The 11,867-nt window shown below is 39.6% G+C and overlaps 1 protein-coding gene across 1 annotated transcript; it reads right to left on the bottom strand.

Moving 5' to 3' along the window:
* Positions 1-520: 520 nt before the first annotated feature.
* On the bottom strand, positions 521-11,505 carry GTPBP6 (GTP binding protein 6 (putative)). Its single transcript, XM_032199586.1, has 10 exons — positions 11,157-11,505; positions 9,845-9,982; positions 9,344-9,414; positions 7,641-7,771; positions 6,863-6,933; positions 6,262-6,420; positions 4,746-4,954; positions 2,114-2,262; positions 1,634-1,786; positions 521-1,152 (listed from the first exon to the last, which is right to left on the bottom strand). Exons 1-10 carry the CDS (start codon positions 11,503-11,505, stop codon positions 1,011-1,013), a joined length of 1,572 nt encoding a protein of 523 aa, XP_032055477.1. The 3' UTR covers positions 521-1,010.
* Between the last annotated feature and the right edge of the window lie 362 nt (positions 11,506-11,867).

Genomic DNA, 11,867 nt, shown 5'->3' with positions numbered 1-11,867 from the left:
ACTTTACATGTAAAAGCTGAGTTCAGGTGTCTGGCAAGATGCTCATGTTTGTAGTAGATGGTTGCATAACTCTGAAATCAACTGCCACTTGATACCAGATCAAAGTTAACTTTGACTTCTAGGAATGAAAGGCCAAGATGCTCACTCCTCATCTCATGCAATCTTCCACAATTGCAGATGACATAGGAGTGAAAACCAAACATTCCATTGAGAAGACTTTTTTTTTATGGGCCTTTTAATCCGTGTTCTCATCTCTATTTACTTCATATAGAGCAGTCATTCAGTTTAATTTTTTAAAGAGTCACCACCTGCATGAAGTGTTATTGTAACTCACAATGTTTTTCTGCCTCTTTTGTACCCTTCAAGTGTCTTGTTACTTTACCTAATAAAACTTGATCTGTTTGTGTAATAAAGACTGAAATAGGAGTTGTGCTTCTCCTTTCTGTGATACTGATGTTTTCTCTTTTAAGAATTGATACAGTAGTAGGTATTGTGGATAAATTACCATATGCAGGAACACTATGGGGTGAAAGACGTTCACAGGTAACTTTATTAGTTGCTTAAATATACAAACCAATGTTTTCTGCTTCACTGCAATAAATTATGGCAGTTTTTTTTTTTTAAAGTAAATATATATTCAAGCAGAATGCATGAACACACCTTATTCTGAAAAACAGGATAAAAAAAAATATGATTTAAGAAACTCAGTACTTTTCCAAAGGTTAATTTAGATGTCATCCAGTGATTCCCACGTGTTTGAGGCCCAAGGCCTGTAGCCAACCACTCTCCCAACATAAAATTTAGTGCTGTTTTTGCACTTGCTGCCAGAATGAAACTCAAAGCTCTTACTGTTTCCAGACGTTTTCTGAAACACTGTCCACTTCTACAATGTGTCAAGAACATCAACTGGTTAATAAATATACTCTTCCACATCCAGGCTAATGGGCCAGTAACTTCATTTCACATCCTCTTAATGAGATCAGTTTCTTTTTCTAGAAAAGGATGGAGTTTCATGGTATAAAAAAAGTACTGCTGGGAAAGAGGTTCCTGTATTTGCCAAAAGCAGAGTTGCTGATTATCACTGTCACCATGGCCGTGCCATCTTCAGGCATGACTTCTACTTCCTGAACTGTTGCTTCTTTATAGAGCCAACTGTAAAAGTAAAAAGTGTATTAGCATCTTAAAGGCATTCCAGAGTGCATAAAGTATGATTGTTGGTTTAGACCTGAATGTTTGCATCTAGGTAATTTAACACTTCAAAAGATGAAGTGCTTCACTTAACTTTTTGTTTGCTACTTGCTGTTTGGAAACGGGGTGTAGGGTGTTTTCATAAATGTTTCAGGTCTCTGCTTTTTCTTTTAAATCTGGCTTCAGGACCAGTGGAATGGTCTTTCAGGAAGTTTGTCTTTTTGTACTAACACAGAACTCTGTGAAGGTCACTTTGAGAAGCATGCTGTATGGTATCTACTGGTGATATTTGATAGTTTTTCAATAGGTCATAAAAACGTTTACAAATATCCCTGTAATTCTTGTCACAGATTAAAATTAGTATTGTATGTTTTGGCAAATAAGTTTTGCAATATTAAGAATTTCATAGTTGTTCAAGTCCTTCATAAAATTCAGAGTTGTTTACCTTAGCTGAGGTCCCTGTAAGTTGACTTTAATTGTCAGAATCTTCTTCCCTGTTGCTTTCAAAATTTTTTTCTCTATTTCTTCTTTCAGCTCTTCTAACCCATGTCCATGTAGAGCAGAAATGGCTAACGCGTTTTCTTCAGTGGGTTCGTACCTGAAAAGTAATAATTGCCATCATACTTGTTTGCAAAGATTATATTGAGAAAATATTCCAAGCACAGACAATTTAGCTGTGTTATTTTATACTGCTCTCTTCCTACAGAGATCACTTCTTGTTTGTCTCAAATGATTTTTTTTTGATATTTAAAAATAATGAATTAAATTTTTAAGACCATGGCTACATATGTAAAAGACTGAGAAACACTATTAAACATATTCAGAAGTATGGAAGCTTTTTTCTAGAAATAGAGATTCCAGAACATAAGATATATTCTTATAAGATATATAAGATATATAAGTATACTTGGCATCTCCTGCTCACCTTTCTATCAAATCCACTTTGTTATGAACTTCTACCATTGATTCCAATAAATGGCTTGGAAGATTGAGATTCTTCAGAACGGAGAGAACGCTTGCTTTCTGGAGGACGGTTTCTGGATGAGTGATGTCCCTCACGTGAACTATCAGATCCTAGCAAGCACAAATAGACAAGACGGTTACTTAACAGAACACCCAGTTACCAGGCTGTAGAGATTTTACACCATTTTTGCATTTCTCTTTTGTACGAGTTGCTTTCCTATACATTAGACAATGCCCTGGCAGGTTAACACTGCAAAATGACCTACCGGAACAGTATAAAATCAATACTGGTTTTTATTCAAAGACGAAAGAAAATCTGTGGCAGCGTAGTCTCACTCCAGAGAGCATGAATTGCTGCCAACAACCCCAAAACAAGCTCTGTGAATTCCTTAACTAGCTTGATTGGCAGATTTCAAATAATAAATGATATAATTTTTAATGCCAAGGCTGTATAACAGCAAAACTTCAAAAATATTGGAGAAGAAAAAATATTAATTCTAAAAACGTTTTACAAGAGTAATAGCTGAAAGAACATTTCAAATGTGGAAAAAAATGCATGTAAATTTTAATTCTGTATTCAAAATGCAGAAGACTCTTGTTATCCCTAGCTTCTGAGATACTACTATTGGTGCTTCACTTAGCACCAATAACTTTATACAGTTTATACTTTGTAACTTTATACAAAAGTTACCAGTTTCAAGTACATACATGGTTAGATAGGTTGCAAATCTAAGCCATGTATTTGCCATGACAAAAACAAACAAACAAACAAAAAACACACAAATAACCAAACAGCATTTGCATTCAAAGTATTTCAGCATCTTTGCTCAAGATAATGCTTCAAACTTCTGAAAACTGTAGTGAAAAGTACATTTCTTGCCTTTCACTTAAGACTTAAAAAGTAAACCAAACATAATAGCAGCAGCCAGCTTTTGAAATTCCTGCTATATCACAGTTAAAAAATCAATCCTTAGAAGAATTCAGACATCCAGCTACCATAGGATTTCATTACCTTTGAGGATACAGACTGTTTTAAGTCCCCATCTATATAGAATAGAATAGTTAAGGTGGAAGGGACCTACAAAGATGATCAAGTCCAACTGCCTGACCACTTCAGGGCTAACCAGAAGTTAAAGCACATTACTGAGGGCATTGTCAAATGCCTCCCGAACACTGGCAGGCAGGGGCAGCAACCACCTCTCTAGAAAGCCTGTTCCAGGGTTTGACCACCCTCATAGTAAAGAGATTTCCCCAATCCCAGCCTGACCCCCCAGCACAGCTCTGTGCCGTTCCCGCGTGTCCTGTCACCAGTGCCCAGGGAGCAGAGACCGGCACCTCCCTCTGCACTCCCCTCCTCAGGACGCTGCAGAGAGCACTGGGGTCGCCTCTCGGCCTCCTTTCTCCAGGCTGGGCAGCCCGGGTGTCCTCAGCCTCTCCTCATAGGACTTGCCTTCCAGCCCTTCCACCGACTTTGCTGCCCTCCTCTGGGCACTTCCAAGTACCTTAACATCCCTTTTCTGTTGCAGAGCCCAGAACTGCACATGGTATTCAAGGTGAGGCCACACCAGTGTTAAATCCAGTGGGAGAACCACCTCTTTTGACTGGCTGGCTGTGCAGTGTTTAACGCACCCGAAAATGTGTAAGAGGCATCCCAAAGTGCCCTCCTGGCTGCCAGGGCACGCTGCTGGCCCAGCACTCTCAAGTCCCTTTCTGCAGAACAGCCCTCCAGTCACTCATCCAGTCTGTACCTGTGCCCATCCCAGCTGCAGCACTTGGCATTAATGTTTGTTGAATTTCATGTTATTGCTGACTGCCCAATGTTCCAACAGATCTAGATCGCTCTGCAAGGCCTCTCGTCCCTCAAGAGAGTCAACAGCACCCCCCAGTTCAGTATCAGAGCAAACTTGCTAAGGATGCGCTCCACTCCTGCATCCAGCTCATTGATAAAAACACTGAATGGGACTGGCCGGAGAATTGAGCCCTGAGGAACACTGCTGGCGACTGATCGCCAGACAGACATAGCCCGCTCACTCCGACCCTCTGCCATTTAGCCAGTTCATCAGTTCATCTGTTCATCTCAGAGTTAGACAATATGCAACTTTAAATTTTGCTGTAACAGGCAAGTAATGAAAATATTATAGGAAAAGAACACTAACATTTATTACATGCTGCCTGTATCACAACAGTCCATTTTTAGAGCTACAGGAAACCTTAAGTCAAAACCAGAGCACTCTGAAGGGTTTACTTCATTTTTTTATTCTCAAGAAAGAGAACCTCAACCTATGCCAACGCACAGTCTAGGTTTTCATGTGTTTAACAAGAAAAAAAAATTATCTGGCTTAAACCCCATGGAAAAGGACATGTATACTCTGAATTCTGAAACCTATTCATGCTTACATATTCTGCATAAAGTATCAGAAAATTGGTTTATTATAGGATATTCACCTGATAGTTATTATGTTAGAAGACCACTACAGTCAGTCAGGTACATCACTAAGAACAGCATGCCAGTTAAGTTCCCCATTTCTGAAGGGGCAAAGACTATCTGGAAGAAAATTGAGTCGATTTCTCAATGTTTATAGTCAACTACTTACTGAGTAAGCAACTTCTTCTAAGGTAGCTGAAAAGGACTCAACCAGGTTATGTGGAAGATCAGACAGAAACCCAATAGTGTCAACATAAATAACTGCCATGTGTGAGGGCAGGTAGCCAGCATGAGCTGTAATATCAAGAGTGGCGAACAGCTGATCTCGGGGTTGAAGTCCTGCTTCCCCGGTCAAGGCTTTGATCAAGGTGGTTTTTCCTAATTAAAATAAAAACAAAAGAAAACAGAACAACAAGACTTTAATGGCTTGTTTCAAGTGAAATATTAATTCACAAGACTTGGGTGAGTTTTATGACACTATGTATCTTTCATATCTAGTTCACTAATAGAAGTCTAGCCTGTGAGTAGTTATCTGTATTATGTTATGAAACCCAAAGATAATCTTAACTTTTATAACTCAGAATTGGATTTAAGGCCATGTCTGGAAGCTGTGCTGTGGAATAACAACAAGATGATCACAGACTGCACTGACCTGCAAAGTGACCTACCTACACGTCTCACCTCTAAGACTATCTGAAGAATGCTGCCATGACAACATTAGGAAGCACACACACACACATGCTCCTCAGTGCTTCTGTTCTGAAATAAAATGATTTAACATTTCCTTGTTAAATCCAACAATCACCAGAAGCACTATTTAGTTTATTAGTTTTATGCTTTTGTTACGTGTACTGTCATGAATATGATACCAGAGAAATTTATTTAACTCTTCATAAATATTTTACAGAATTTATAGTCATTACCTAGAATATGAGCACTTTAGCTTAAAGTATTTCAATTATGTATGCAAAATTGTGCTATAGATGTCTTTGTTGAATCTTCAACTCTATAAGTGGCTTAAAAGTATCAGTGTAATAAATATCAAAACTAGTGCATGGTAAGTTTGCTTTTTATAAAGAAGTTGAATAATAAAATGAAATGGCTTTAAAATAATGTAATCTGAGAAGCGTCTAGTCCAAAGTCAATGTATGCCTTGTGCATGAATTCACTTGCGTAAGCTACAAAAAAAAGAAAAAACCTTTAGTTTTATTTAGATTCTCTTAAGAATTTTCTCTAAACACTATACATTAATCTATGAAAAGCTAAAGTGCTTTTTAAGCACATTTCTCAGATTAGTTGCCAACTCTCCTGAATTTTCCTTCTATGCCTCAGCATTTCCTAGTGATCTCAAAACCCACGTACTTTTCTCTATCCATTCTGATCAAGTAATAAAGATACATACAAAGTACACTAGCATGACAGTTTTCAGCATTAGATGAAAAATCTTTTTGACAAAATAGGTACTAGAAATTTCTCCAGAACATGTCTGCAAAAAAATCTGACTGTAACAAGCATTATTTACTTTCCTAACTATAATCTAACTGACATATTCTCATTATAAAATCTAAAACGTAATTAGAACACAAAGCCTATTCATACCAAAATCAGATTCTGGCTAGAGACTCTAATTAAAAATGAGACAAGGCAAGCTTCTTTGTGTGACAATTTTATGAGTTTTTGCTTACCACAATTTGTATAGCCCATTACTGAGATAACTGGAAACTCGCGTTTTCTGCGCTGAGTTCTAAGCAGAGACCTTTTTCTTCTTAGCTTCTCCAGGACATGCCTAATTTTAAGTTCTTTTTCTTTCAAGAGGCGATTCTGTGTCTCCATGAATGTCTCACCTGAAAAATACAAATGAGTAACTGGCAGAATAGTCTACAAGAGAACAGTAAAACAAGTGATGCTGTCTATCTGGAAATTGAGTGAGTTACCATTAGGGTATATGACAGTATACATAAGCAATTAAAACTGCATATTCTTGCCAAAGATAGAGTCAGAGTGATAAATAATTATTAAGACACATGCTAAGCACTCTAGAATAACCATGTCTGGTCACAATAAACTGCGGTTGCAAATGCTCTGTCCATGGCCACTTACTGAGCATGAAAACTTTACTATGGCTATGACTGAAGTTACCATCCAACACGTTTTTTCATGTTCAATTAATCAGATGCAAAACACAAACTGTCTTTCCCCTGAGCCTCCCCCTAATAAGATGCAATTTAATCTATTTTAAAGACTATGAAGAAAAAAAATCGTCTAATTCATGGGAATAGACTTTACCTGAGCCCATGATGTATCTTGATCCACCTCTCTGCTGATCTAGCTGAGACACCTCATTTTTTAGATTTGACCTGGCAGTGGAGTAATATTTAAATAAAATCAATCTTCTCTAACCAAGCTACCTTAAAATGCCTAGCAAATATGAAGCATTAGTGATATTCTAACAGTACAGATGAAAACACTACAACGCTACAAGACACAGGTATAAATAAAGCCAGATCATGGTGAGAAAACCCAGATATTTCTGGCTCTTCAACCATAGTTTGAAAAGTCATGCAACTCTTAGTAAATCATAATGGCTGTTCAGAAACTTTAAAGAGACAAAAATGCCTCTGATACATCCACGCAACACACACCAGCATATTTTTATGCCACATAATACAGAAATGTGGAAAATTCAGATGCAAATTAATGCCTTTAAACTTCCTTGTTTATAGCTTTCCTTATTAAACCTATTTATATATGAACTACACATACCTAATTCCTATACATTCTTGCAACCCATCTTCCATATCAGAAAGAACCAGGACCTATTCACTAGAAATACATTTCGTAACGTTATCTATTGAACACTTTCTTGTTTTGCCTGTCAGCACTGTAGGAGTTTGAAGCAATTACATTAATGCAAATATTTCTACACTCTATTCAATCATTGACCATAGTACGGAGACACCAAAACAGTGGCATTTTTTTTCCCCACGATATAGCATTACCCTGATTGTTAATGTAACGAAATTTTCACTAAAATATACAAGGGTCAGTACACACTTTGAGGTACCTTAGGAGTGGAATTTCAGCCAATGCAATCTGGAGTTTTGCTTCCTTAGTGCGGGCATTGCAACGAAAAATGTGAAGTACAATGGTGTATCTGTCAAAGACTTTCACTCCCCAGGCATCTTCTAGTTCTTTCTTTAGCCATGTAAAACAAAATAACCTAGATGTTTTCTGCCCGATTCAGAATACCAGTAAATCAATTCGTACACAGCATTACAGTTACAGTTAGCTGATTGGCACCTGAACTCACAGTAATGATTATGAGCACCCAAAAGCAACATTTTGTTTGACAAGGAAGAAAGGTGAAAAAGAATTTAGAAGGTAGAACTTTTTATCTAGGACCACTGAATTCCACGAGAATCCTTCTATTGCCTTGAACAGATTCTGAAAACAGCTCCTACAGGACATCTCACAGCACTAAAAGAATGAAGAATTTCAGTGGCTAAGACCTTACAAAAAATAATTACGAAATGCTAGTACGGGAAAGGATAAAGATAACAAAGGAAAAGCAAAATAGTTATTGAAGTTAAAAGAAAAAAACAAGAGAGGAAGAAAGAAAAATTGTTTCATAACAAGCCTTCCATGAAATAATAAACTCCTCTCTTCCCACACCCCAAACTGCCCTAATTCACCAAAAGACACTCAAAGAACTTGAAGTATGCAGTAGTTTCCCTTCACCATCTCTAAAATCCAGAATGCTCATCTTCTGTGCACATTCTCAAACACTTTATTGAATCTATATCCCGTTAAAATGTACTTAAGATCTAGATTTATGAAAAGATTTTTTGTAGTAAAGCTGGGACTAAAAGAACTCATACTTCAATTTAGGGAATAAAAACTAGGTTTATAGGAAACATTTTCAACTTTCATTTAATTGATAAATTGAAATACTCAAGATAACTATTGGATATATCTACCTCTGATAATTTTATAATTCAGGGAAAACATTCAAAACTACCTGCAAAGCACTGATGTTTGCTTGCAGTGTTTGCACTTTACACCCTGTTTGACACTGCACATGCAAAAAAAGCTAAGAATTTTTTATTTCAGTTTGTTTAAGCATGCCAAAGGGCATGCTTATAGTTCACATGCATATAGTTCACAAGCCAGTTATTTTATTGCCAAAGTGTTAAAAAAAAAAAAAAAAAAAAAAAAAAAGCAAAGCATGCTTCTCCCCACAAGCAATCTATCTTTGTAAAATACATTTTCTTTGTAAGGATTAGGAATGAAAGTTTAAAAGTACAAAAAAAATAATACAGATTTGCTCTGAATTTATACCTCATATTCAAAATACAATACAGCAGACATAGCACTACAGAAAAAGCATATAGAATTCGTAGAGGTATGAAACCCGTGCACGTATGTAATCCAAAATCTTGACATTCCTTCACAACAAAAGCTGTGTTATCACCCCCCTTTTGTGAGTAAGATCTGAGAAGTTTTTCCAACATTTTACATGTAAGTAGAGCCAGTGGCAAATGCACAAACACAGTCTATACTAAAAGGCTATCAGGCTGCAGGAAAACTTCATGCATGACATGTAGATACACTTATTATCAGCTGGACAAATATAACAAGAATTAAAGTTTCCATTCAGAAAAACTCAGTCCAGCTGGCTTCATATATTATCATTAACCAACCCTCCTGATAGCATCAAGATCTTCCAAACAATATGGATGTAAAGAATATGATTTGATATTAAATTACCTTTGTTACTGAAGATATTCTTTCCACATTCAAGAAGACAGCTGTCACATGGGGCATTTTTTTAATCTTTTCTAGAAGACGGATAACCGTTACAAAATGCAGTGTTAAATGTCAATTCTCTTCTTAAAATATACGGAATATAAAACCATTTTGCACTGAGCACGGTGCTCATAAAATTCCAAATGGCATCATATTCTTTGTCCACAGAACAGCCGTATCCGCACTTAATTTCATACTATGTCAAAAACAGCTGCCAGTTTCTTTTACGTCATTCACTTAAGCATAGTGATTAAGGTGCCCCACACATTTCAAATGAATATGGGTTATTTCTATTCCATGTTGCTTTTGAAAAAAATATCTTTGAAGTTTGTCTGCAAACCTATTTGACGGATTAATAAAACCTTTACCTTTTTTCAACTTTTATAGCTATCCTTAAATAGTTTTCAGCTGCAGAAGCTTTCCTTACTGAATGATGCAGTCCTGACAAACCTCAGTCCTTACCTGTCAAAACATCAAAGTTTCCTTTGCCAAAAACGAACTTCTTGTCAGGATTTTTTGTAGGAATAATTATTTTATCTAAAACAGTCCAGTTCGGAAGGGTATCTATGAGAGCAACGGCTTCGGCAATCTGTAACTCAGCTTTAGAGACACACACACAGAAAAAAAAAAAAAAAAAAAAAAAAAAGGTTATATCAACTGCTCAAATTGCCAGTAACTACAAGATGTGTGAACAGGGAACGACTATGCTACACTTAAATTCTACAGGTCCAATGGTTTTAATGAGCAGCATAAGGTGCAAAATGCCTTACCTCTAATCAGAATAATTAAACTCCTAGTTCGATGCAATTTTACTACACAAAAGCATCTTTCTGCCAGTACAAATTATTTTTATGGTTCTTGATTTTGAATTCTGAATTGTATAGTCAATAGATTACTCACCTCTTTGCCTCTACACTGTACCTTTTTCTTAAAAAGTAAAATGCTTAACTAGCTTTAGATTAAACTGCTATTTTAGATAACCACAAGATCACAGGAATAATTCCTGGGTGTTTTGTGGCAATATGTAAAGAACTACTAATACCGCATACCTTGCTTCTTACCACTGGTACCTACTCTTATCAAGGACCTACACTGACTTCTGACTTGCTAAAGACACAGATTTCAATCTGCTTCATTAGTCATTTTTTTTTTAAACCATCTACGTGGCAAAGAACAGATTTATGAGGATTTCATGAAATCACAAGGGCAAATCAGATCAGTAGATCCAGTTTTGATTTGCCAGACAGGAGATCCTCTTCCCATAGGAGTTTCATCATGTTTCTCTAGATAGAAAAAGTCATTTGATGTATTAAAGAAGTCCAAAAGGTAATATATTTTTAATTATAACCGTGGTCCTTTCTCATCCTATCGATAATATTCATCTTAGCGCTCATTTTTCTGTTGTAACTGTGGCATTTCAGCAGTCACCCTGAATCATTTGCTGACACTTCGTGCTCTTCATCTGGAGGGCCTGAACAGATGGAAAAGGCTCACCGCTGCTCTCATGTACGTTTGGACAGATGGGTGCCTTCGTAATTTTCCCCGCTTGTAAAATGGGAAGGCTTACACAAACTCTGAAAAGTTAACAATTTTATTCTGTAAAGGGGATATGGTGTTGTAGTGACCAGGGGTGCCCCCTGTGTCTAGCAGGGCTGATACCAGCACTGGGGGTGCCCCCATTAATTACCAGGGCTAATAACGGGGCTGGGGGTGCCCTGCAATTATCAGGGCTGAGAAAGGCACCGGGGGTGCCCCCCCCCTCCTGCCCACCCACCGGTGGTGAGCTGCGGCTTCTTGGGCCCCCAGCGGACCGCCGGCTGCACCACGGCCACCCGCTGCGCGCCGGGCACGGGGCCGAGCGGCGAGGGGCCCAGCAGCTCCTCCACATCCTCATCTTCCTCCTCCTCATCCTCGTCCTCGTCCTCGTCGTCGTCGTCGTCACCGCCCGCCCTTCGCCCCCCGCCGCCCGCAAGGGGCGGCTCGCCCCTGCCCGGCGGCCGCTGAGGCGCCCAGAGGCGGAGCGCGGCGCTGAGCGGCCCCCTCACAGCCGCCCCCCGAGGCAGAGGAGGCGGCACCGCCCGGCAGCAGCGCAGCAGCGGCCGCAGGAAGCGGCCGGGCCCCATGGCGCTGCCCGCCCCCCCCCCTTCCCCTCAGCGTGAGGCGGGGCCGTTACGGCCGTTACGGCGGCCGCGAGGCGGCGGGGGCCGGCGCGCGCCTGGCCCCGCCCCCTGGCGGCCGCGCTGCCCGCCGCTGATAGGCCGGGGGGCGGCCGTGATTGACGGCGGGAGCCGGCAGCGGCGGGCGCGCGCTCGACCGTTGGAGTGCGCGTCCCCGCGGCCGTGCCTCTGCCTCAGCGCCCCCCCTCCCCCCCCCCTCCTCCTCCACGACAGCCCCTCACAGGCAGGTGAGCGGGGCGGCCCGGAGCCTTCCTCCTCCTCCTCCTCCTCCTCCTCCGGCCCCTCCGAGCCGCCAGGGCCGCGCTCGC

The sequence above is a fragment of the Aythya fuligula genome, chromosome 1 (genome assembly GCF_009819795.1).
Source record: "Aythya fuligula isolate bAytFul2 chromosome 1, bAytFul2.pri, whole genome shotgun sequence".
Taxonomy (NCBI): domain Eukaryota; kingdom Metazoa; phylum Chordata; class Aves; order Anseriformes; family Anatidae; genus Aythya; species Aythya fuligula.
This window is presented reverse-complemented; position numbering and strand designations above follow the sequence as displayed.